The sequence below is a fragment of the Acanthopagrus latus genome, chromosome 8, assembly GCF_904848185.1.
Source record: "Acanthopagrus latus isolate v.2019 chromosome 8, fAcaLat1.1, whole genome shotgun sequence".
Classification (NCBI taxonomy): Eukaryota; Metazoa; Chordata; class Actinopteri; order Spariformes; family Sparidae; genus Acanthopagrus; species Acanthopagrus latus.
In genome coordinates, this window is record NC_051046.1 from 23,746,633 (window position 1) to 23,773,014 (window position 26,382).

At 41.8% G+C, this 26,382-nt stretch overlaps 1 protein-coding gene across 3 annotated transcripts; it reads left to right on the plus strand.

Annotated features, from left to right (window-relative positions):
- lonp2 (lon peptidase 2, peroxisomal) lies at window positions 1–25,648 on the plus strand. Of its 3 annotated transcripts, none has more exons than XM_037107267.1 (18): window positions 1–568; window positions 2,064–2,199; window positions 3,194–3,307; window positions 4,640–4,771; window positions 4,916–5,038; window positions 5,508–5,671; window positions 6,153–6,247; window positions 7,774–7,892; window positions 9,952–10,091; window positions 11,342–11,483; window positions 11,682–11,832; window positions 13,651–13,777; window positions 15,623–15,762; window positions 22,477–22,562; window positions 23,081–23,288; window positions 23,398–23,588; window positions 23,673–23,916; window positions 23,947–25,648. In XM_037107267.1, exons 1-17 carry the CDS (start codon window positions 336–338, stop codon window positions 23,901–23,903), a joined length of 2,532 nt encoding a protein of 843 aa, XP_036963162.1. In that variant the 5' UTR covers window positions 1–335; the 3' UTR covers window positions 23,904–23,916; window positions 23,947–25,648. The 3 variants fall into 3 exon arrangements, with proteins under 3 accessions (XP_036963162.1, XP_036963163.1, XP_036963161.1); XM_037107268.1 differs by having other exon boundaries at window positions 23,963–25,648; XM_037107266.1 differs by having other exon boundaries at window positions 2–568; window positions 23,673–25,648.
- The last annotated feature ends 734 nt before the right edge of the window (window positions 25,649–26,382 follow it).

Consider the following 26,382-nt stretch of genomic DNA (forward strand, 5'->3'; position numbering starts at 1 on the left):
TAGTCAGTCCACAGAGTACAGGAAGTCGTATCAAGAGGAGACGGGGAAAAAAATGCATGTCCATTGTATCGCATCAAATGTCGTAAAAGTCACCGTGAAAACAAAACCGATATTATTTTCATCTCATACACATTATTTTTGAAGCGATAGACACTTTCATTTCTACACTATTAGCTAATTATGTAGTCGGGTCGTCAATTGTATTTTTATTTCGAAAGTGCTCACCGGAAGGCTCATGTTTACATTTGGCTTAACAGTTTGACAGCGGGTAAAGTGCGTATTTGTTTGCCAGTGTTGTGTTACTAAGAGTGCCCTGGCTTTTAAAACACCGGACAATGACCTCCGACGGTGGAATTAAGATACCGAGCCGTCTGCCGCTGCTGCTGTCACATGAAGGGGTGCTCCTGCCGGGCTCCACCGTCAGGTTCAGCGTGGACTCTCCGCGGAACATGCACCTGGTGAGCCAGCGGCTGCTGAGGGGGACTTCGCTGAAAAGCACCATCATAGGGGTGATTCCCAACACCAGAGACCCAGAGCACGACACCGACGACCTCCCCACGTTGCATAAGTAATAACATTTCGTCATATAGCTCGGTACTGTAGCGACAGCTGAGTCATTTCGTTGTTGTTGTTGATGTTGTTTTGGAGGCGAGACGTTAGGACATGCTGTACAGGACCTCCAGCCTGGGGCTCGGGGCCCCTCAAGCAAGTCACCAAACAAACCCGAGGGGTCACAAGATGATAACAGGATAAGGAAGAAAATTGAACTACACATACGTATTTTAATTTATCAGAATGTCCTCAAATGTGTGCCATTGTCTTGTGAAAACAGAGTACTTTGATCTTTCCAAGTCCTTACACATAAAGTTAAAGCCACTCAGACTAAAAGCAAGCATTTGACTATTATCTAGCTTGTAGATGTAGGATAAATATAAGGATGGCCATTTGATGAGAATAGCTGTAACTGTATCTGGTGATGTGTTCGTGATTGCACTGCTGAGGAAAGTTACATAGTTACAGTCATGCAGTCCCCCCCCCCAAAAAAAAAAATCATGACAGACATGATGGACATAATGCACAGACCAACACTCATTTCAAATACCATTCGATTTTAGCAGGTTAGGTTTTGTTACCATGTTTCATTGGCATGGACAGTACATTTTGCAAATCAAGTGATTTGGTATATTTTTTATGCCTCTAAAAGGATAGCCAGCATCTCAAAGTTTTTATACACCGATCATAATTTTGGACAAAACTTGCAGTGTGTGATTTGCTCTAGAAAAGTCTACCGCGGTCAAACTCAATCAGCCAAAGCACAGAGAGGTGGACTTTAACCTTTCACCAGCTTGCAACAGCTAGTCTGGTAATTATGTAGCTTATTTTTGTCTCTAGAGGCAAACCTTGCTGGAAAAAATAGAATATTAATCGCTGACAAAGATGTTACATTATTCACATTAAACAGGGCACTGCATGTTAAGGCACAAAACTTGGTGTCTTAGCGCTGCACTGTGCCCCGCCGCTGCTCTTAAGTACCCAGAACAAATGCAGTGAAAGGATCCTTGATGTGGGTTAGACTTTGTAAATGACAGGAAAGAAAGAAGGTATTTGAATGTCCCTTGTGTTCTTGTGGTAAGCCACACTAACAGGGCATGACTGTAGAGGGGAAAGGGGGGATCGAGTCCTGGTTATCCAACCTGCTTTTTCCCTTGATACAGCACATGTGTCTTGTCTTAGAGTACCTTTAGAAGGCATCAATCAAGATCCATGTGCCTGCACACACACACACACACACACACACACACACACACACACACACACACACACACACACACACACACACACACACACACACACAGTAGTCATCTCCTCTGTGGTGGCTGGTACTTAGCTTCACTGAAAATCTAAAAATCCAGAAATTCATGGCCACACCAATGCAAGCACATAATTAGAAACATATTTTATGTGTTTGTGCATGTGTGGTTTGACAGGTCTTATTTAAACATTCTGTGGACACCCACCTTGTCTGGCTCACTCTCACCTTTTGTCCTTCTGTGTGTCTGTAGAATTGGTACAGCGGGGATAGCAGTGCAGGTGGTGGGCAGTAACTGGCCAAAGCCTCACTACAGCCTCCTCATCACCGGATTGTGCCGCTTTCGTGTCTCAAGTCTGCTGAAGGAGCGCCCCTTTGTCCTGGCAGAGGTAAAACTGAGTCAATATCAAAGGAATACATTTTTAAAAATTCCTCCATCCGTCCTGTTATCGGGATCTGCATTCAAAGTTAATGTGGCCAGTTCTCATCTGACACCCACCTGAGTTTAGCAGAAGACAGGCTTCTTTTGTGGCAGTCCCCAAAGAGCTGATTAAGTCAACCCTCTGCTAAATGTTGTCAAGGGCTGTTCGACAAAAGTCGCGCATTCTTGTTGTCTGAAATTATCAAAAGAACGCAACACAATATGGTGCCATAAGGGGAGCTGCTCCTCGACGTAAGGGCCGGGTATCGCATGATTGTTACTAGCAAACCTCAGTGTGAACTGAATGGGAGATGAGCACGAAAAGCAGTTAGACCGTCTATTTTATCCATTTGCCATTTATTTCTGTATATTGTGTTTTCCACTGAAAATCATCTGTATATATCAAAAGTACTCAAGTCTGAAACCCAGACAAACATAAAAGGAGTCCTTTATATGTTTAATGGACTATGTCTCCTAGCTTTTTAAGCTGTAATGACTTATAACATTATTGGTCTTATCTTATTGATATATGATAACATCAAACTGACTTAACACCGCAATTTGTCTTTTATTGGCAACCTACTCAATTTCCTAGGTATAACATGTGCATTTTGTGCTGTCAACTCTCAATAAGCAGAATAGTGTGACTCCAGCTGCAGGAATGCGTATCACGTCTTGCACAAGTGCATCCTCATGTGAGCGCTTGATACAAACAAAATCCTCCATAAAATCAGTGCTCCATTGCACTACCTGTGGTCAAAAACTCCATAGGGTATTTTAATCTCCTGATATTGTGAAATCTTGTCAAACATTGTCTAAGTAGGGTCCCTATTTTCTAATAGATCCTTTTTTATAGCCAATATAGGACCTAAAACACCTATACATCAGTATTTTAAGAAGTACAAATGCTTTAATGAATGCGACTGCAGGATGTGTCTCTCTAATTGCAAAACAATTGTCAGGTGGAGCAACTGGATAAACTGGATCAGTACACGACTCCAGCAACTGAAGGTGCTACAGCAGAAGACGGAGAGCTGGGGGAGCTGTCCAAGAAGTTTTACCAGGCTGCTGTACAGGTGTGTGTCTGTGTGTGTGTGACTGGGAAAGAAGAGGTAGTCTACATTTACACTCAGGGCATTTAGCAGATGCTTTTGTTTAGCGACTTACAATAATTCATACACATTCATACACTGATGCTGGTTGCTGTTATGCAAGGTTCCGACCAGCGCATCAGAAACAGTTTGGGGTTCAGTATCTCGCCCAAAGACACTTTGACATGCAGACCAGGGGAATCCAACCAGAGACCTTCCAATAACAAGGTGCAGGCTCACAGGCTTTCTAGCTTTCTAGTTTTCTCTTGAAAACTAGAAAAAATATCTGCTTGATTATGTTAAAGGATTAGGCTTAATCAAGCGGAACAGGAAAATTAGATCCTTTTTCGCTAATACATGGAATTCAGTTCAAAGGTCTTAGGTCAATTTCCTGTTAAAATAAACCAGTTGTAGTGGTTTCTACAGATCTGAGAGCCTTTTCCAGACTAGCTCCTTCAACCCATAATTTAGTCTTTAGACCTTTAGTTCCCCATAGTTCATGTAATGGTTAGAGAGTTAAATGAAAACACAGTCCACAGAGAACTTACAGCAATATGTCATTGATTAGAGAAATATGATAAATTAGGTTTCATGATTAGCTGTTGCTGTTCAGTTTATTTTCCCATTGTCTTTAAGTTTTTCCCCATTTCTTCAACCTTGACATCATAGAACCCATAAAAAATATAACTTGATGATATCAGAGGAGGATTAACCTTAACGGGTATGTCCCGCTTGTGAAAATGTGTCAGTTCGTAACCAGAAGTTCTGTTTTCACCTTGCTGTGTGGGAAGTTGTTCCCCTCACCTCTTCACTGCAAAATGAAAAATCTTGAAGGGATCATCTGATCAGTCCCTGAGATGTTGACATGCTCCTTTGAATAATGAGCATGTAGAGGCAGAGGTAAGTCGACCTCTGTTGTGGGCTGAGCTGAGTCTGAAGGCATCTCATCTTCAAGCATCACCTTCCTCCAACATGTGTACACAAATATTGAGGATGTCAGGCAACAGATTACTCTCAGGATGAATATGTTCTTTCTTATCTTATCTTGGTGGTAAGAACACCTGCAGGTTGCAGCTGCTAACACTTATGGGAGTTGGTAAACCTATAACTCAAAGTATGTACAGTTAATCAAAAGGCATCGGAAGGCTTCTATGTATGCATTTACAATTTATGACAAGGTAATTTCACTTTCCTGGAAATCTGTGAGTGAACTGAGAATTTCTCAAAATAACAAGAAGCAGGCACAATTTGTCATCTGTGATTGATTACACAATTGTGCCACTTCATCTTATCACCTGTGTGTGTGTGTATGTGTAGTTGTTAGGCATGTTGGACATGTCTGTTCCCGTGGTGGCTAAGTTCAGGCGTCTATTGGACAGTTTGCCCAGGGAAACTCTGCCTGATGTGGTGGCCTCCATGATCCGCACCTCAAACAAAGAGAAACTGCAGGTGAAGTGAATGGTTTTTTTTTAGTAGTTGATGTGATTACAGCATCTTACAATGAACCAGACAGGATTTATCAGTCCTGGTGAAAAGAGTCAAAATGAAAGTTTTCTCTAATCAAGTGTCTGTATGTCTGTGTGTGTTGTGAAGGTCCTGGATGCAGTGAGCTTGGAGGAACGCTTTAAGAAGGCCCTGCCCATGTTGACCAAACAGATAGAGGGGCTGAAACTGCTGCAGAAAACCAGGAAAATAAATCCTGACAATGAGAAGAGGGTAACAAACAAAAGTTAATGTGCTTAATGGTGAAAGCAAATACCTTGTTAAATAAGTTCTGATACTGCAAACTTTTAACTCACATGGCTGATGAGCTGTGTCCACTGTCGGCATGTTGGTAGATATTCTAGATTTTTATTCCAGATATAAGATTTTTATTCCCAGATTAATTCCCACTCTACCTTATAGAACGCCAAGGTGACTGGTTGTTTCTTCTTCTTCTTCTTTGTGGGTTTTTGGCAGTTGGCAGCCAGTTTTTTTTCCAGTTTGTAACCTCTTCTTCTTCTAACGTTTTCAACTACAGCAATGCGTAACATTGCCTGTGCAGCCAACTTCTGGGTGAAACCACCCCTTGCCTAGTTTTACAGCTAGCATCTCAAATGTTTGCTTCAAATTCTCCTGACAGTAATCTGGAAACACATTTGATTTCAACATTTGCCTGTTTACCGCCCACGTCTCAACTATTTAGGTGCTGTCGGTGCGTAAAGGTGGAGTCTTCCCGGGCCGGCAGTTCAATCTGGATGGGGAAGATGAAGAAGAAGATGGCGATGACACTGTAGCCTTGGAGAAGAAGGTCCACGGGGCCAACATGCCTGACGCTGCGCTCAGAGTTTGCCTCAAAGAGCTCAAAAGGTGAATTTTCTCCCTGATTAAACTTTCAGCTCCTCTTTAAGATAATGTTGTATAAACCTTAATCAGTCATTTGTGTTCACTCTGTAACAGCTACAGTTAAAAGATATATTTTTTGGGGTGAAATTTTACTTTTGACTGCACCATTTTTAAAAGTTAATATTTTTGGTTAAACAATGGCACATCAGATTGCAGCAATTTATTTATTTATTTTTAATTTAAAAAAAGGCTTTTACCAAGACAATAATCTAACATTTTAAAGCTAATTAGATTCTTTGATCCTTTAATATAATATATAGATGCATAATGTTGCTATTGTTATTTCCTATTTCCTATCTGGATATTGTAAAAAATCATTTCTATCTTTAAATCTTTTTTTTTTTTTTCTTGACGATTTGGCCTTCCATTTTCTGTGTTAAATCAGGATGAGTCTTTGTCCACAGTCGGACCAGTGTTGGCATTTCTTTTATTTCATCTGTTTTAGATTGAAGAAAATGCCTCAGTCTATGCCCGAGTATGCCCTGACAAGAAACTACCTGGACCTGATGGTAGAATTACCATGGAGCAAAAGCACCAAAGGTAAATGGGGAGTCAAGGTACACACACACACACACACACACACACACACACACACACACACACAGACACACAGATGCCTCAGATACAGCAAGAGATCTCTAATATCGCTTTTCCACCAAAATTGGCAGTCTACACAGGTTTGTTGTTCACAGACCTAAAGTTAGCTGGCTATTAGCGATTCATGTATTTTCAAAGCTGGGACGTCAAACCTTTTTGGCTTCCAAATATATGGACACCACCTCCAACACTGTGTCCTCTAATGAAATGTCATTAATGGACCGTATCCCAAATACCTTCTTACGTTTACGTTTAGATCAAAGCTGAACCGAGCTGAAAAACCTGTGCTTACTAGAGTCACTTGACCTGGGCATAAATGCAGAGTTTACACATTCCCGTTGCACACAAAAGCTCGATTTTAGGGGATTAAGTGGGATTTTTGACCGGTGGAAAAGGGGCACAATACTCTTCAGCATGCACCATGGCCAAGCAGGTACAACTTTTTTCACTACCTGTTGTTAGAAAAGCAGCACAATACCTTTGGCATCATGTAAAGCCATATTTTAGATCTAAGCTGAAGGAGTCTCCCTGCCCAGTGTTTAAGCAATGCCTAACATGTGTTGAGTGTAAGATTGTGGCGATAACTGTGTTTAGTGTTTGAGCGTAGCCAATTTCATATTTATTTGCTTTGTAGAGCTCCTCTGGAGTTGAAGTAAACAATTTATATTGAAACAAGGTTTTCACATACAAGAAATTTGCACCAGTCTTTCGATGCTGAAGGGTAAATATAGTGCGGGGGATGAATAAAATGAATAGCAACTACCTCAAGTCAGTCAAGAAATGAATAATAGAAAAATACGAGGGGGGGGGGATAAGAGTTCGGGTCCAAGCTGAAGGAGCATGGAGAACACATGGTGAACACAAACACAACTCTGAGTGAAGCTAATGTTGCTAAAACTTCTGGGTGACTATAGAGGAAGTTGTTGTCATAACAACACTAATGATAAAAATGATAATATTAACAATCTTTTCAGCTGCTTTGTTTTGCTCTGTCTCTGCTGCTGACCCCAGGCTGTGCTGTGACGGAAACTATTAAGATTCAAGATTTAGGGTGTTTATTGTCATATGCACAGTAAAGAAACATATTTCTCTGTACAATGAAATTCTTCCTTTGGTGTCCACAGAATGCCAACAGTGTAATAAAGAAATGTATACAACTGAAATATACAATATACAAAGTAAAGCACTTTTAAAGCACTTGTACATGGCACATGTGTTAAATAAGAAAAGGCAGCAACAGTAATAATAATAAAGTTGTAGGGTCCTTGATAGATCCGTATTTGCCAAAACCACTCAAGGACACTAGTGTTCTCTGTCCCCTCTTCCTCCTCTCTTTCTCACTATAGCGGTCATTCTGTCTCTGCAGCTTTCATTGCTGTCTTAGTCTTTTATTACCTTTATGTTTTCTCTTTGTTTTTTTTTTTTTATCCATCCACCTCATCCATGTTCCCCCCACGCACACTCTTCAGACTGCCTGGACATCCGAGCTGCTCGGACTCTGTTGGACAATGATCACTATGCCATGGACAAGCTAAAGAGACGCGTGCTGGAGTACCTGGCTGTTAGACAGCTGAAGACTTCACTGAAGGTACTTTCTTATGGATACTTCAGTCCATTAAAGGAAAAGTTGACCCAAAAACATAAACTCAGTCATTATCAACTCACTCCTGCTGATGTTAAGACGGCTTACATTTTGTAGTCTACGAAACATTTCTGGAGCTTCGATGCGAAACATCATTTCTCAGGATTCCTTTTTTTAGATTACAGTCAATAAAAACCTGAAATAAACTAAACAGAACACATACAGCTTGTCTTCAGCAGCTGCGAGATCATAATTAGCACCCACCTTGTGCTTTTAGCTCAGCAGCTACAGTTAAGATTTCAGCTCTGAAAGAGGGTGTACTGGTAAATAGCATTCTATGTTTTTTATGCTTCCACACTTGCAATTTCCAGGGCTGGAGGCATTATGTTTTTGGGTTATCTGATTTGCCTCAAACTTTGCACAATTTTCCAGTGACTCAAGGATGAAATGATTAGATGTTTGAGGTCAGAAGTCAAAGGTCACAGCAACTTCCTGACTCATGAATTGATATCTTAAGAATGCCTGAAGGGATTTTCATTACATTTGGCACAAACCCACTCTTGGACTCAAGGATGAACCGATTAGGTTTAGAGCAAAAGGTCAGAGCTCTAGGCAACCTCATGTTCTGTTAACATGACATCTTAAGAATGCCTTATTTTTTTTGTTAGGTGATGCAACACATGACAAGGGAGAGACATGACAGAAAAGACACAAATGTGTCATAAAAAGTGTAAAAGTGGAGACAGAAAGACAAAACTGGACCATTAAACAAAGAGGCAAAAACAAATGAGTATATTACATAGTATGTTGAGGGTGTTGAAAGACAGTTTGTGTGCATGTGGGTGGGGGTGGGCAGTCAATTTATTTATTCAGATGTTGTTTTATTTATTTATAATTTGTTTGTTGGTTTGTTTCCCTTTTTCATTTCTTTTTGCTTTTTTTTTCTTTCCTTAGGGGAAGAGAGAAAAGGAGGCAGGGGGACAGGAGTAAGGAGGCAGGGAAGAATGGGGCAAGATGTGTTGACAGAAGAAAGGGGATTTAGACAAAAAAAAAAAAAAGTAATAATGATGATAATAATAATGATGATAATTTTTTTACCTTTTCTTACACTTTTTTCGTGAGGGTCGCGGGGATGTTACTGCTTTTTATCCCCCTTATCCTGCAGGGATTACTGGGGCTAAATCATGTTAACCTTGGGGGGCGGCTGTGGCTCAGTGGATAGAGCTGGTGTACCAGTAATCGGAAGGTTGCTGGTTCCCAGCTCCCCTTGGGTGGAACTGAGCTACATGTCGATGTGCAGTTGGCACCTCATGTGGCAGCTTCTGCTCTACCCTGGCCTTCGCCCATAGTTAACTGGATAAAAATAATAATAATAATAATAATAACAATAATGATGATGATAATAGTAATAATCATACAGGGGGCAATAAAGAAAAAATAGTTCGTAATTAGATTTAAAAAAAAAGTTGAAAGAGGGGCTCTGTTGCAGTTTTGGATGAAGGTTGTTTTTTCCGTAGAGATGTGATCCATGAGTATATTTTTCCATTGTATAAGGTTCTTTCTATTTTCAGTTAATGAGGATATTTTTCTTGGCAATAGTTGAGAATATGAGGAGCAGTTTATTGTTTGATTGTTTTCAGGTTGGTTGTTGACATGTCATCTAAGAAACAGAGTGGGGGGGGGGGGGGGGGGTTTAAGGGGATATGGCAGCTCAGGCAGGCAGAAATTGACTTTATGATTTCATGAAAGGGAATTTCTTCAAATTTTGTACCGAGGTCAGCTTTGACTCAAGGATGAATTGAGTGCGTCCTCAAAAGGCTCAGTCGTTCACGATGAGGAGAGGTTCTCCACTTTGTGAAACACATTATTTTATAATGATATTACTACATGGGCTCAGGAATGCTTCATACAGACTTTGTCTATAAACACATTTCATTTTTGAATTATTCAAAAATTTTAAATCAGGGTTGAATAAAACAAGAGTCAATCATGAAAAATGAACAGGGATTTCTGTAAATGTGTCATGTATTTGTCTGTTAATTTCATGATGGCGCTGTGTCTATAGGGCCCCATCCTCTGCTTTGTGGGGCCTCCAGGGGTCGGCAAGACTAGCGTGGGTCGCTCCATAGCCAGGACTCTGGGCAGAGAGTTTCACCGCATTGCTTTGGGAGGCGTCTGTGACCAGTCTGACATCCGAGGACACAGGTATGCTAATAAGATAACAACTCCTGGACCAGCGAGCGCAATGATGCTGGAGATGTGTCAAAGATATGAGAATAATACATTAAGCAGCTAGGTATCTTGTGATCTAGTTTTAGGACACGGATGACTGAAACATTGACTAAAACATGGCATGGCAGTTAAATATTTTGATGGCGGAGCTTACCATGGCTCTGTGGGCGCTCTCCACTGCTGTGTGGAGCAATGAGTCCTGGTGAGTGAAGTATCTGGATTGCATTTCAAACATAATTATTTTTGATTCAGTCCAACAGTTTAAAAAATCTGGTCGATATATTCCAGCTGCATGCCATTTAATAACCAGCCAGCCAGCCAGCCAGCCCCGCCCCGTCCGTCTGTCCGTCCATCCGTCCGTCTATCACCTATGACTTAACCTAGATATTAGCTGTTTCTCTCATGTGATACATCAAGTATAAGTGCAGCAAAAACAACAGAAGTTGATAATGAACAACAGTGTATATTGTACAGCAGGAAGTCTGATCTGTATCAAGACACACAAACACAGATGCTTCGTTGTTTGTGTACTCCCCGATGGGTTTTATTGATAGACCAGATATCAGAGATTATGCTACTTTGAGGGTCTATGCAGAGAGGGGAATGGGGGCAGCAGAGTTCATCTCAGGTTGCAGGTTCTAATCCGGGTGTTTTAAAGGCAGATGAAGCAGAGTTAAGACAGCCTCCATCAGTCAGATGAGAAACATGTGTCCGGCATACCAACAGCAGGAGAGCGAGAGATAAAGATGAAAGCTCTTTAACGGTTGATCATGCGATTTGTTCAACTTCAGAAAAGAATTGTCTGAGAAATACACCTCTCCAGTGGTTTCTTACTAAGATTTGTGTGGTTTGTCTGGCCCATTAGCTGAGTGTCACTTCCCCTCTCTCTCATCCTGTTTTCTGTCATGTCTGTAGCTGTCCTATCAATGAAGCCATACAAAGTCCAAAAAAAAAAAAAAAGATTTGTGTGGTTTGTGTTTACTCTTTTTATTCTTTTGCTCGACAACTTGACATTGAAACTTGCTTTCATAAGTTAATGTGTAACAGAGAACACTGCTGGGCTCTTAATTTTTCCAAGATGTATTTATGTTGTATGGTAATGCAGTGCATACTTTTACAAAAAGTAGATGACATATTGTTATGTATATGTTTCTTCACTTTACTGCTGTCAGTTCTGTTTCAGTTTCACATCAATACAATAGGTCCTCTGCCCATTTCTCCAGGCGCACATATGTAGGGAGCATGCCTGGCCGCATCATCAATGGTTTGAAGACAGTCGGTGTCAATAATCCTGTATTCCTCCTGGACGAGGTGGACAAACTCGGGAAGAGCCTGCAAGGAGACCCTGCAGCTGCACTGCTAGAGGTCAGCGCCCTCATTCAGATCACTTAGTAGAAGAGTCAGATGTCATCATTCAGCATAACTTTTACATGCTCGAAGCCTAACCTAAACCTTTGCGGGACCTGCTAGTAAGCATTTATTGTACATACTCACTATTTCTTCTTTTAATTGTTTTTTTTCTCTCAACACACCTGCTGTAATTGTCTCTAAATGCCACTTTAGGTCCTGGACCCGGAGCAAAACCACAGCTTCACAGATCATTACCTCAACGTGGCCTTCGACCTCTCTCAAGTGCTCTTTATTGCCACTGCAAACACCACAGTGACCATTCCCCCGGCCCTGCTGGACAGGATGGAGGTGCTGCAGGTACCAGGTGGGTGAAAGTCACTCTCAGGAACCGTCTGCACAGATGTATTTGATCTTAAGACAAACTCTTGCTCAGGTGATGTCAATAAATCTTTATGATTATATTCAGGGAACAGATGAAAAAACAGCTCCATGCTTTATCTGTAGCCATGAATTAGTTTTTATGAACACCTGTGCCATCAAGCCATTCTGTTGTCTTCTAAAACATGTTTAAAAGATGTCAAAGATAAGACACTGTTGTCATTAACATACATTACCTGAAGTATATCCAGAAAAAAATTGTTAAAGCTGCTCAAGAATGTTGCAGAGACAGAGACTAATGAGCTGTAGATGATAACCTGTGTTATTACTAACAACCAAGAAAAGATCATTTAAAAGGATCAGTGGCACATTCCTACGAAAGTGCTCGCTGAATTGTTCTTATTACACTGTTTTACACACTGAAACGTACGGGGCTTTATTGTGCCGGATCCTCCTGGAACAGCATTCTGTACCTCCCACACTGAGACCGGCACCCGCGTGATTGCATGCAGCACCTCCTTTTTAGCTATCAGTCTATCTAAGTCTGGAAATACATTTTGTTTAATATATTCTGTCATACTTTTATTGCCTGTTGAAGTCACTTGTAACTCGCCTGTTTGCCAGTTTAACGGCGATTAAATCTAATTTACAGAAGAGACAGAGAGCAGTCAGGTCATATGGTGCCCATGCTGTCACGTGGTTGAATGCTTATTGGTGATTGCATTTTTATTTATTTTCATGTAATTACCATGAGCTCAACAAGCAAGTGGGCATTTGTGCTCTGAACTGGTGAAATGAGTATAGTTCATTTAAGGGGTGCGTGTCAAGGTGCTGCATTGACACAGAGGATTGGAGATTGAGTGATAGACTGATAAAAAAAACACCACAGGGTTTGGTTTCATAGCCTGCTGCTTTTTGTGTTTATAAATAGAACCTTCGGCCTTTATTTTTAGGGCACATTAAATGTATCAGAGTCTGTTTACAGATGTTGGGTGGTGCTACAGCGAATTTGATTAAGGTTGTTTAAAGTCTCTGATTAGAGTGACGTCTCTTGAGTCAGCTTTGGTTGCAGCTAAAGGCTTCATGTTTGGAGGTGTGGAGTAAAAAACAGGTGAGCGAACCAAACATCTGCAGTCTGCTCTTCATCTCAGCTTGAGGCTAGCGCCTTGAGGCTACATTGGCTAACACAGCAGCACAACAAGCCCAAATATCCAACCAACCTGTCAGCACTGAAGTTGTTTAGTGGATAATGGAGGCGCCAGGTGTTGGCAAGAAATAAAAAAAAAGATGAGTGTTGGCTGTTCTTGGGATACTGGGACAGGACAGTCCTCTTAAAGGACTCCTTTCAACTCTGGCAAGGTAGATTCATTTTATTCAGTTGGAAACAGACACATCCTCCCACTGACACCGTGTTGATAAAAGATGTTTAGCAGCAACTCAGAACTGGGAAAGCTTAGATTCACATCACAAGGCTCTGTTGACAAATTCCATAACACTTAGCAGCCCTTAATTTATTATGTAGAGGCTACAGGAAATAAGTATCCTCCCAACTCTTTGCTACAATAACTAGGTTAAGTTAGATCACATGACGCAGCCTTGTACCTCAATTAACATCTATACTGTATATCTTCCCTGTTTCCATGTTGTTCGCTTTGTTTTGTATCTGTGCATGTAAAAACTATTTTGTATAATATATACTAATATATACTTCTGATCCATCAGTTTTTATCCTTTTTTAAAAACTGTCAGCAGTGACTCCAAACGATGACAGAGGTGTGCTATGATTAATCCATGTGTGTTTCAGGTTACACACAGGAGGAGAGGGTGGAGATAGCTCACCGTCACCTGATCCCAAACCAGTTGGAGCAGCATGGATTAACACCTCAGCAGCTGCATATACCACAGGAGACCACGCAGGATATAATCAGCAGGTCCACACAGACCCATGCATAACACACTCAGCAGGGGTCGAAACAACACCATCTTAATATGACCTCAACTTAATTATAGAATAGCATAACCACATTTTTGTGCAGCTCTTATCTTAACTAATTTAATTTTCTGGATGAATAAATGAAATGTGGATTTCATCGGCAAAACTACCACTTCCTGTCCATCAGCTGATCTGAGATTGTGTTCAGGAAGTTGAATAAATACGTGCACCTCACGTGTTCGGGTAAAGGTGAGGGTGTAAACGTCTTTAAAGAATTTATTTCCAAATTAGAGTGGAAAATAAGTATTTGGTCAGCTACAAAGAAGCAAGATTTCTGGCTGTCAAAGAGGTCTAACTTCTTCTAATGAGGTCTAACGAGGCTCCACTCGTTACCTGTATTAATGGCACCTGTTTTAACTCATTATCGGTATAAAAGACACCTGTCCACAACCTCAGTCAGTCACACTCCAAACTCCACTATGGCCAAGACCAAAGAGCTGTCGAAGGACACCAGAGACAAAATTGTAGACCTGCACCAGGCTGGGAAGACTGAATCTGCAATAGGTAAAACGCTTGGTGTAAAGAAATCAACTGTGGGAGCAATTATTAGAAAATGGAAGACATACAAGACCACTGATAATCTCCCTCGATCTGGGGCTCCATGCAAGATCTCACCCCGTGGCGTCAAAATGATAACAAGAACGGTGAGCAAAAATCCCAGAACCACACGGGGGGACCTAGTGAATGACCTGCAGAGAGCTGGGACCACAGTAACAAAGGCTACTATCAGTAACACAATGCGCCGCCAGGGACTCAAATCCTGCACTGCCAGACGTGTCCCCCTGCTGAAGCCAGTACACGTCCAGGCCCGTCTGCGGTTCGCTAGAGAGCATTTGGATGATCCAGAAGAGGACTGGGAGAATGTGTTATGGTCAGATGAAACCAAAATAGAACTTTTTGGTAGAAACACAGGTTCTCGTGTTTGGAGGAGAAAGAATACTGAATTGCATCCAAAGAACACCATACCCACTGTGAAGCATGGGGGTGGAAACATCATGCTTTGGGGCTGTTTTTCTGCAAAGGGACCAGGACGACTGATCTGTGTAAAGGAAAGAATGAATGGGGCCATGTATCGAGAGATTTTGAGTGAAAATCTCCTTCCATCAGCAAGGGCATTGAAGATGAGACGTGGCTGGGTCTTTCAGCATGACAATGATCCCAAACACACAGCCAGGGCAACAAAGGAGTGGCTTCGTAAGAAGCATTTCAAGGTCCTGGAGTGGCCTAGCCAGTCTCCAGATCTCAACCCCATAGAAAATCTGTGGAGGGAGTTGAAAGTCCGTGTTGCCCAACGACAGCCCCAAAACATCACTGCTCTAGAGGAGATCTGCATGGAGGAATGGGCCAAAATACCAGCAACAGTGTGTGAAAAGCTTGTGAAGAGTTACAGAAAACGTTTGGCCTCCGTTATTGCCAACAAAGGGTACATAACAAAGTATTGAGATGAACTTTTGGTATTGACCAAATACTTATTTTCCACCATGATTTGCAAATAAATTCTTTAAAAATCAAACGATGTGATTTTCTGGGTTTTTTTTCCACATTCTGTCTCTCATGGTTGAGGTTTACCCATGTTGACAATTACAGGCCTCTCTAATCTTTTCAAGTGGGAGAAATTGCACAATCAGCCTCCATAGCTCAGTGTGAATGAGGGAATGCAGATTCTCAGGCTCTCCTCTGGCAATCCAAACCATGACAGCGTTTGTTGAAACAAAAGTTACATTGCCAGTGAAACCTCATCCCCAACTAATTGTATTCATCTTTTGTGTGTTTGCTGTTTTAGGTACACCCGAGAAGCAGGTGTGCGCTCCCTAGAGAGGAAGATTGGGGCGATCTGCCGAGCTGTGGCTGTGAAGGTCGCTGAAGGTCACAGAGTCACTAAAATAGAAGATTTGATCCCTGAGAGCCCAGCACAGCAAGGAGGTAAGACCTTGAGCTCTCTCTCGCTGTGTTTTGACTCGAATGATGGGAGTGGGAGGGCATAAAATCCTTGCCTGCCCTGCAGCAACACATAAATGCCTCCACTTATATGTGTACAAACTGATATGAATTAAAGTTAATGGAAAATTAAAGCTGCAAGCAGCGATGAATAGGCCCTCGCAGTCCACGCCCGTCAGGGTGTGCCATGTAGATGTATTCAGGGCAAGACTCTCTACATGTTTGAGCAATTTGGAGTTGATGGCAAATTGTATGTGGAAATAATACTGAGTTGATGGTTTTATGGCGAAGCATCAAAATGGAACACCACCAAGTGTGACGTAGGTGAAACTTTTGATAAGTCGGTCAAATGGCCTAGGAGGAGTTGGAAAAAGTAAGTCTATAATTTTTTCACAGAGCTTTAGTGGCTCATGGGGAAGTAGTCACCTGGGTTTCATGTCATTGGGACAGACCAGTGTGGAGATATCCAACACTTTGTATTTTGAGCAACATGTACAGGAAGTTGCCAAAAAATCGCTTGGATTGTTAATATTCCAGGGGGCACTATACTGTCCTCTGCTAACCCCTGGCAACGCGTTTCGTCAGCGATCGTCAGGAGGGCATTGTCAATGATTCTACCAAGTTTGGTGTTAATCCGACCAACCGATGTGGAGATATAAAATCCTTCAATTTAAACTGTGCCACCTAGTGGTCATCTGGCAAAATTTTGCACACAGTCTCAGGGGCTCATTGGGAAGTAGTCACCTGAGTTTTATTCAGGTCATTGAGACAGACCCATGTGGAGATATGCAACACTTTGTGTTTTGAGCAAAATGTACAGGAAGTTGTTTTACTTGAGTATTATTTGGAATATCAAAATTATTTCAACAACTTTTTGTCAGGAGAGTCCACAGATGCTGTGTGCAAAGTTTGGTGCAAATGGGTGAAATCGCCTGGGAGGAGTTCGAAAAAGTCGGGCTGCGATATTTCAGGAATTTGCGAAAAAAAAAACGGTTGGCAGAAATGGGCACGGCCCATATGACGAGATTCAGTGCATTTCAGTGAACGCGTGGCTATAAGGTTTTTGAATGTGTGACAAAGTATATGTGAGTTATAAGCCAAAAAGCACTTTCCTTGATTATAGCGCCACCGAGTGGTGAAAATTGAGGACGATAATAGATTATGACATTTTTTGGCAGGTGTGACATATATTCCAAGTTTGGTGAGTTTTGGGGCATGTTCAGGCAGTGAAAAATGTGATCATTTGGGATAAAAAAAAATCGGCATTCGAAAAACAATAGTAATTGTAACAACAATGAATTGATGCTCTTAATATGCCACCATCAGTGGATAATTGCTGCAAACAGAAAATACTGCCTCACTTAACTGGAACATACCTTCTGCTCAGGTTACCGAAGAGTGAGCTAACCCGATACAAAACTTCCACGTTAATATAGGATAGGATAAAAAAGTTTTACCCTGTCTCTTCCTCAACTGGACTCAAACTTGGTTTAATCAAAATGCAGTGCATACTTTACCTGAATTTTGAGAAAATCTGCAAAAGGAAATGCAAACAAATGCTTGCTTCCATCCCATACTCTTATGTAATTTTTTGGAGTTGGAAGATAAACAACTAGCGATGCAAGTATCAACTTCCAATTTGCAATGGATTGCAGCATCATTGCATCTATTGATGCACACGTGTTTCACCATCACTAATTAAGCAGATTGTCTGCCCTAACATTACAAAACACACAGATAATCCCTCATTGTGTAACCTCACTGATAAATGAATAAATTAACTGAAGCAGCAGGGATAAATAAAAGATGGCCTTTTCACAATAAGTTAGAACACCCATACTGATGCTATTGTTTTCTCTTTCTCTCTTCTTAGTCTTAGTAGACTGTTAAATTAGGTCACAAAGCTTCCTGTGCCAACAGACCTTCTATATGTTTAACGTTCTGACATTAGTTATTAATCATCCCGGCTCACTGTCATGTCTTACACCCAAGTTCGACTGGGCCATAAAGTTGCTCTCCGCTCTGCTCCACAGAGGATAAGTTCTGAGTCTACTCTGTGCAAAAGCACACAGCAGATCGAGCCAGATAGGAACTGGTAGGAACAGATATGACAGACAGGTAACTTTATTAATCCCTGAAGGGATTTTAGGTTATCATAGCAGTAGGTACATTCAAGTACAAATACAATCAAAATACAAGCACAATTGAAGACAATGAAGTACTATATACAATATACAAAAAACAATATAATACTATATACAAAAAAATGCCATGAAATAAAATACTGAGGTATAAAAGGTAAGTGGAACATAATGTGCAAGATGATAAGGTGCAGTATTTAATGTAAGAATAATTAAAAGTGCTTTATTTGACTTTTGTGTAGTGTGCATGATAGAGTCTGATGGCACCAGGAAGGAATTATTTCCGTTGCTGTTCCTTAAGGCAGCGGGGTTGAGTGAAATTGTTACTGAAGCTGCTCTTAAGCTTGTCCAGAGGTTTGTGGAGGGGATGACAGACATGGTCCATGGCTGCCAGCAGTTTTACCAGCATCCCGTCTTCCGCTACCAAAATTGTCAGCCAGGTTGCTGTACTCATCGCAGCAAACCCCTTTAGTGGGGATGGAGTTGTCCATGCAGAACCCAGTGTATTCTGAGATGCAGTTAGCAAGGCCATCAATGTCCTCGGAGGTCACTGGGACATTTGAATAGAACAGAGCCATTGTCATTGTTTCCAAAATGTATTGATTGGATTTCCAAATAGATAAAAGTATTATAACAAGTTTCAAATCAAGCTTGACAGACAGAAGATCAGAGAATGAAAAGTACACCTGTGTGATAAAGTAGTCAAAACAAGACACACAGAATTTGTCACCATAAGAAACTAAGAAAGTGTGTGTACACATGCACTTTTGCATATGTGGAGTACACAACAATAGAAAGTATCATTTCAGTTAATGAGGTAGGAATATTGAAAATAGTCTGTCTGTCTGGGATGGTAGCAAAGGTTAGGTTATCAGCATATGCCAAAAAAACCTAGCTTTATGTCTTCTCAATGTACATCTCATCTTTTCTATATGAAGAATTTCCTTTGGGATTAATAAAGTTCTGTCTTAGCTGATCATAACATCATAACATAACTCTAAGAGTGAAGGGTAGGTGGAGTGGAAGATTTCCACTTGACAAGAATAAAGCGGGCAGGTCAAGAGAGTTACAGAAGCCATAAACTTCCTCTTATGATCTGATATTGCAGGTGTGAGGGTGACTCTGAATAAGGCGGTGATTTCAGGAGGTTCGACGGAGATACTTTGCAAGATCGAATTAGATATTTCCATCCAAACGTTTTGCAGAAAAGGGGCATATCCTAAACATATGGATATAGGTAGAGATTGTTGCTGATAACGTTGACATCCTTGAACATTCTTGATGGTTTAACCTGAGTTATGTGACAGTGGTGTTGAGCCTCACAGTGTAGACATCTCTGCCTAGCAGGAATGGAAGAGGAGTAAAACCCGTAGCAAGCACCCATCCCATACATCATCTTCAGTTTCAAAATGTATATCATCCTCTTACAGCATTTTGATGGCATGCAGCAAGATAGTATTTCATGATGTGGATGAGAATATAAAACAGAGATTACGCCGTTCCTAGTGGGTAGTGAGGTCATGGAGGGGTTGACTCTAGCAGCTGCTAACACTGCTATGAACATGCATAAAAAATAAAAAAATAACTAAAACTGAAACTGCAAGTCAAGTGAATTCTCCCTTTCAGATGTTTATTGTGCTGACCATTGATTTGATCTGTCCACATTTGATTGGGGTTAGGATGGTTAGCATCTAATTATGGTGGGGGAATCTGGGTCAGTGGAGGGCTTTGGTGTCTTCAGTTGAGCAGAAGACACAGCTCGCTCTAAAGTGCAAGTAAAACAACTTCTCCTATGATAAGTCAAGTGTTAGAGCCGTTTATACAATCGAGAAAAAGTTGGAAATGATTGTTATTTGCTAAGGATTAGCAGGTCCAACTGCAGCATGCTTAGTAGACCCTTTTCACTGCAGACTTGCAGGAAAAGCACGTGGAATTTATAACATAAATTATGGCTGCATTCTGTTTTGGTTGAACCAGTTCTGGGGTTCTTGGTTTTGTGTACTCTCACTCACTGGCAAATACTATGACACTAAATGTAATAGCCCATCTTTAATGTCATTAGTCACATCTGTGCCTTTTCTGCTTTGACAAGTCAGAATGTCCACAGTGAAAAGGGTCTGTTTGCCGGATTAATGCTGAAAGAAAGATTTCCCACTTCTTACGAGGTCAGACTTCTGCACACTGTCCACTTCACTTGCAATTAAGTTTGACGACAATGTTTCGGTACTTATACATTCATCAGGTTATCTTACAAGACGGGGGGGAGGCTGTCTTAAGGAGGATTGTGGAATCTTGTAGACCAATCAGGCCACAACGCAGACAGACATCTCTCAAAATCCCGTCAAACACACCTGGACCAGCAAATCTACGCCGCTGACTGAAATACCTTTTTTTTTAAAAACATCATAACAGGAAAAGTTCATATGTTCATCAATGCGTGCATGTTCACAATGGAAACAGTATAACAGAATAAAAGTAATACAAAAGTAGCTTAGAGCTAGGCTATGAAGAAGTTGATTATGGCAACTTATGACTTGAGACAACCATATCATGAAAAGTTCAAGTCAGTTTTTTTTAGACTAAAAAGGGTCTGTAATACAACAGAAGATTTTAAGGAAAAAGCTGAAGACATGAAAGTGAGATTTGTCCAGCGTGGGTATCCTGTTGACTGGATTGATGGGGCTGATGAGAGTATGCACTGATTTGCTGAAGAAAAAAGAAACATTCCACTAAGAGGATGAAGCAAAGCATAAGTGAACTTAAAATCACCATACGTAGAAAATAACTGCAATTATCCCGTTGCTGTCCAGTTTAATGATGAAATACTTGACATTGTCACATTACTGTTTTGTGGCATTGAAGGCTTAGTCTGCCACCTAGAGGGGGTGGTTTTAAATGAACGTGAGGCTTTTTGGATCTTCACCTTCCAGACCTGGTGTCCCGGGGGTGTGAACGATGAACTACTGCTTAATGTGATGTTATGAGTTGAGTATGGGAGTCTTTTCTTGATTTTGTCGGCCTCCGATCTTCTCTTACGCACCTGTCGATCTTAAGGTGTACAAAAGCTGGACTCTGTGAATCCACTTCTTACCGGGAAAAGTTAATTGGAACACCACTCAAAATCGAACATCGTACTAGGTAAAATCCCTCAGCCCCCACTTCATGAATTTTTTTTTTTTTTTTTTGGCCTTTTCTGGCTTTATTATTGATAGGACAGCTGAAGAGTGTGACAGGAAACAGGGTAAGAGAGGGGGAGTGACATGCAGCAAACGGACCCGGGCCGGGAATCGAACCTGTGCTTATCATACTTGCGGAGTGTGGGTTTTAAAGGGATAGTTCGTGGTTTTTGAAGTGGGGTCATATAAAGTACATATCTACAGTCGATCTGTTCCATACGGTAATCACCGATCAGCGCAGCCTCAGTTTGGAGAAGCAGAGAGCCGCTCCAGCTCAGACGCTCAGCTTTGTACTGCAATGAACTGAGACCAGAGAAAAAATAATATACCACTAATAAACCACCTAAAACAAGGCTCACCTTAAAAAATCTGTAACAGTCCAAGTGTATGTTGTATAGGGAAAATTCACACCGCTTTACATCTCCATCAGACCGCCTTTTCTTTGGGCACTACATTTTCTCAACCGTAGAACCTCTGTATCCCTACACATTAGCGCAACTGGACAACAGGCGATCTGTGAGCGGCGAAATACAGTGCAAGGCCCAGCTGCTGGACGAGAGGTTTACTTTTGATAAAAACGAAACTTAACAACTGTGTAGGGATAGGGATGTTCTAAAGTATTGTCAGTAAATGTTTGAAAAGAATAACATGTTCTGTTGAGTTCAAGTGCTGCGTAGGTAGGCCTTTTTAGGAATAAGACGGAGCCGTACTAACAACATGTACGCCCCCCTCATGATGAAAGTCTGAATAGGTTGTCTGTACGAATCATATGTCAAACAGACAAATGCGTTCCAACTGTGCCTTAAATCTGTGTTTAATATGAAGTGATAAACAGTGATGTTACTTTAAACACACAGTTTCAAGTCAAGCTGCTGGATGTCTGAAGTATCCTTCCCACCCCAACATGATGTCTTCCAGTAGCTGTCTAATGAGCTGGATAATGCGCAGCAGCTGCTCTTTATTACAAACTAAACCCTGTCAAGTCCTGTGTCAGCTAGTTTGGTGGAGTTGAGCCCGCTCTACATTACTCATTTGGTCATTACATTACATTACATTAGGAAGTCATACTCACAGTTTTGATTTGCCTGGAGGATTCCCAGTGGATTAAAATTGAGTCCCCACTGGCTAGACTTCAAATTCCCGCCAGACTCGCTTACAATGATCAGACATGAAATCAAGATGAATTTAGTCGTTTGGTAGTTCAGGAAAGAGAGAGAGTAGTGATGGGACACGAGAGACAGGAAGTCAGGCCTTGTTTTGTGATGCTTTGTAGAAAGCTCTCTGCGTTGCCCGGTAACTGATGTCACTGCACACAGCACAAACACTGATGTGTCAGGGGGTTTACATTTCAATATGATTCGATTTGTTTCATGTGTGCTCAGAGAAGGCGGCGCCTCCGGAGATGCCAATAGTGATTGACCACATCGCCCTGAAGGACATCCTGGGACCGCCGCTGTTTGAGATGGAGGTAAGTTGAAGCATCTGCAGAGGATCAGCAGTGAGTATAATCCACACTTACAGAAACGTGCAGAATTTGTTCTCTCTTTTTTTTTTTTTTCCCCCCCGCGGCTGTCTGAACTTTGCAGTCCGCTCCCACAGCTCATGAACACAAAAGCGTCCTGTGGAGATGTCTCGCAGCTCCACCACAGCCACCACTCAAGCAGTCAGAATCATTGAAAACATAATGTGGCATCAGCTCGGGGTGTCATCACGCAATATAATGTGAAACACAATACAGTTAGTCTTCCCCCAGGTGTTTTCTCTTTGGGTTTCTTCATCTCTCTTCTTTGTTCTCCTCCCCTCTACACTTTTTATCCCTCTCCTCTCCCTCCCTCCTTCACTCAGAGGTCACATCGGTCTTGTGTTTCACATTCATCCCTGAATTTTTGCAAAGGGTCCTTGGAATTCTGATGACGATTCCATTAAATGCAGCTTCACAGATGTGTGTGTGTGTGTGTGTGTGTGTGTGTGTGTGTGTGTTGGAAGGTGTCTGAGCGCCTCACCCTGCCCGGCGTGGCTCTGGGCCTGGCCTGGACTCCTCTCGGTGGGGAGATCATGTTTGTGGAGGCGAGTCGAATGGAGGGAGATGGTCAGCTCACTCTGACCGGTCAGCTGGGAGACGTTATGAAAGAGTCGGCACATCTGGCCATCAGCTGGCTCAGAACGAACGCTAAAACCTACCAGCTCACCAACAGTGAGTTCTCATGGATCTAATGTACATGCCTTTACAGTATGACGCACATTATTGCGGAACAGGCTTGTAAACATGCATTTACACTCCGCGTTTGCGTGTGTTTGAACAGTGGTGGGGAGTCCAGATCCACTAGAAGGGACAGACATCCACCTCCACTTCCCCGCTGGAGCTGTCACCAAGGACGGCCCCTCTGCAGGTGTTACCATAGTTACCTGCCTAGCCTCGCTGTTTAGCGGCCAGTTGGTCAGATCAGACGTTGCCATGACAGGAGAGATCACACTGAGGGGGCTGGTGCTGCCGGTGAGTTTTCATCACATCAGTCGCATAATAAGGTGTTGAATCCGTCCACAGTTTTAACAGACTGAGTTGGTCTGTCCTTCCCAGGTGGGCGGGATCAAGGACAAGGTCCTGGCGGCTCACAGGGCCGGAGTGAAGCGCGTCATCCTCCCCAAGCGCAACGAGAAGGACCTCGAGGAGCTGCCAGCCAATGTCCACGTCGACCTCGACTTTGTGCTCGCCGGAAACCTGGATGAGGTGCTGAACGCCGCCTTCGATGGAGGGTTTCCGGGGACAGCCAGCGCACTCACACACCCACAGCTGACCAGCAAACTGTAACACACTGATGAGAACACACACACACACACACACACACACACACACACACACACACACACACACACACACACACACACACATGCGTGCGCACACACGCTTGACAATGAGAAGTGAAGAAAGCGAGGGTCAGCTGGGACATGGCTGATGGAGTTTTCCCTGATATTCCCGGAAATACCAACCAGTGCACTCAGCCCTAAAAAGTTGTTGAATTGATCTTTAACTATGTTTGAAGCTTTGCTGTTCAGAATGTCATTTTCAAAGCATTGTTTTCCAAGTGAAGACATCGTTTGAGGTAAATGAAGCTATAATTCAGAGTCAGGCCCTGTACGAGAATTCAGTTTTCATGGGCAGTGCACAACAGCTCCATTATGTGGAGTCGTTCTGGTATGGCTCCACTTAGTGGTTCAGCACAGTCAACACTGATTTGTCATTTACGTGTTTTTGAGGTTCAGCTTCAGTTTTTCTAGACTGGCTGCCGTTTTCTTAGATATTTACATTAAGTAAATAATCCTGTTTCAGCCAACTCAAGTGGATGTGAGTTTATCAATGCCACATTAATAAACTGGTGAGCACTTATTGATCGATGCTGAGGTGGTTTGTGTATGTGATGACGGGAGTGGATGAGATGTGTCCACATGGTCTGGAGACCTGCAGCCTGTTTGAATGATTGTGTTTAATCACACAGTGTTTGACTTGTAAGTGCAGATTTTGAAATGTGTGAGCTGTGCAAAATTTTAAACCGCTAACAAAAAGGAACAGTTGATTTGATGACAAAGTACATGTCAGTCACCATACCGAGCACCTGTCTACATGAGATGTGGAAATAGATTATTGTTTCTCTCAGAATGATTTCATGTCTGTAATCTTGTGCTTCTGGCTAACTCTAACCCTAAACATAAATAAATAACAGTTCTGTTAAAATAAGTTTTAAATCAGTTTTCCAACTCTTTAATTCTCCCTTTCTTTAATCTTTTATTTACTCCCTAGTTTAACAGAGCAGCATTTTCCCCAGACTCCTTTCCAAGAGACGAGCACTTACAGATCTTATGAAAGTAGAAGCACAGTGTCTGTGACTTCTGTGTAGCATTAGAAAGCTGACTTAGCATTCTGGCTGAAATGCAAAATGTAAAAATAAAAATGAATAAAATTGTTAGATTTAAACAGTTTTAGCTACACTAGATGGAGATAAAGGAATGACATTGTTTGATGGTTAAAGGTGCAATATGTAAGAACTGGCCACCTGATAAATTCATACTTGACACTCTGGTGATATGCTGTCCCTGTTTTTTTAACAGCAACTGCTGCTAGCTCTGGCTGTTGTTAGCTAGTTAACTCAGTTAGCCGTGCAGTTAGCGGTTTGGACTGGGAGCTCAGGGACCAGGGGATTGTTGTGAGTGTGCTAACCCACCTGTAGGATTGGTTTTTTTGGTCGGGTCCGGGCAGGTGCTAGTAGATTCCCTGCCATGTTAATCATTCTTACACATTGCACCTTTAAAGGGAGAAAAGTAAAGCTTTGTATTTCTTTTACTGTCCATCTCGATTATTGACTAACGGTACTATTGATCTATGCTTTAAGTCATAGTTTGGACTCCGGGTTTAAGAAGTATGAAAGACGGGTGTGTAGATAGCTGTAGCACTACTGACTTTTCAACACCTCTCCACTTGCATACTGAAACCAAGATGCACTTATGTCAGGCGAAATAACTGTGAGAAATGTTTGAATTAAAGATGTCTCAAGAAATGTTTGGGAAAGCGCTTTTTATTCCTCCAGATGTTCTTGTCCTGCGGTGAGTGACCATCAAACACACAGAGGTGATATTGACTCAGCGTGCTTGTTTGTGTACATGTATCGTGACAGAATTCACCCTGAAGCAGAAAAACAAACAAAAAAAAAGATTTTGAATTCTGTGCCACAGATGTGATTTTTTTATGCTCTCCCTTGTAGCACTGTAATGTGAAACACCAGCGTGCAGTGAGTGTTACACACTCAGACAGCCATGAAATAGTGAATGGACCGAAGCAGAAAATGTTGCACAGATACATTCATAAAAGCCGAAACACATCAAAAGTGTCCCGTGAGTAAGAACATGAGGTGGTGGTGCTTTTTGATATTTTGTTGCAAACATCAGCAGCAATAGATCTTGAACATGAACGTCTAATAGAAGTCAAATGATAAAAGAAATGTAATACAGCGCTCCTCATGCTTTCCTTACTGAAAACGACATTGATAAGTACTAAAAAAAAATACATTAAACCTGCAGTAAGAAGCCGTGAACATACAACTTGTTCGTGTTTCTGACCATGTGACCTCTGCTAAAAATAGCACAAGGGACTTTTAACTGATAATCAAGCAGCCTCAGTGTCATACTGAACAGTAACAAGGTGACGAACCGAGGCCACTGACGGTGAGACTGACACTGGTGGTAGGGCACTGAAACAAAGTTTACCCTATTTCAGCATTGTCCTACTACAGTTATCA

Coding starts and splice junctions, on each gene's coding strand:
- lonp2 (XM_037107267.1), top strand. CDS start 336: ATGACCTCCGACGGTGGAATTAAGATACCGAGCCGTCTGCCGCTGCTG. Junction 2,200..3,193: donor GCCCCTTTGTCCTGGCAGAG/GTAAAACTGAGT, acceptor AACAATTGTCAG/GTGGAGCAACTGGATAAACT. Junction 15,763..22,476: donor GAGCCCAGCACAGCAAGGAG/GTAAGACCTTGA, acceptor ATGTGTGCTCAG/AGAAGGCGGCGCCTCCGGAG.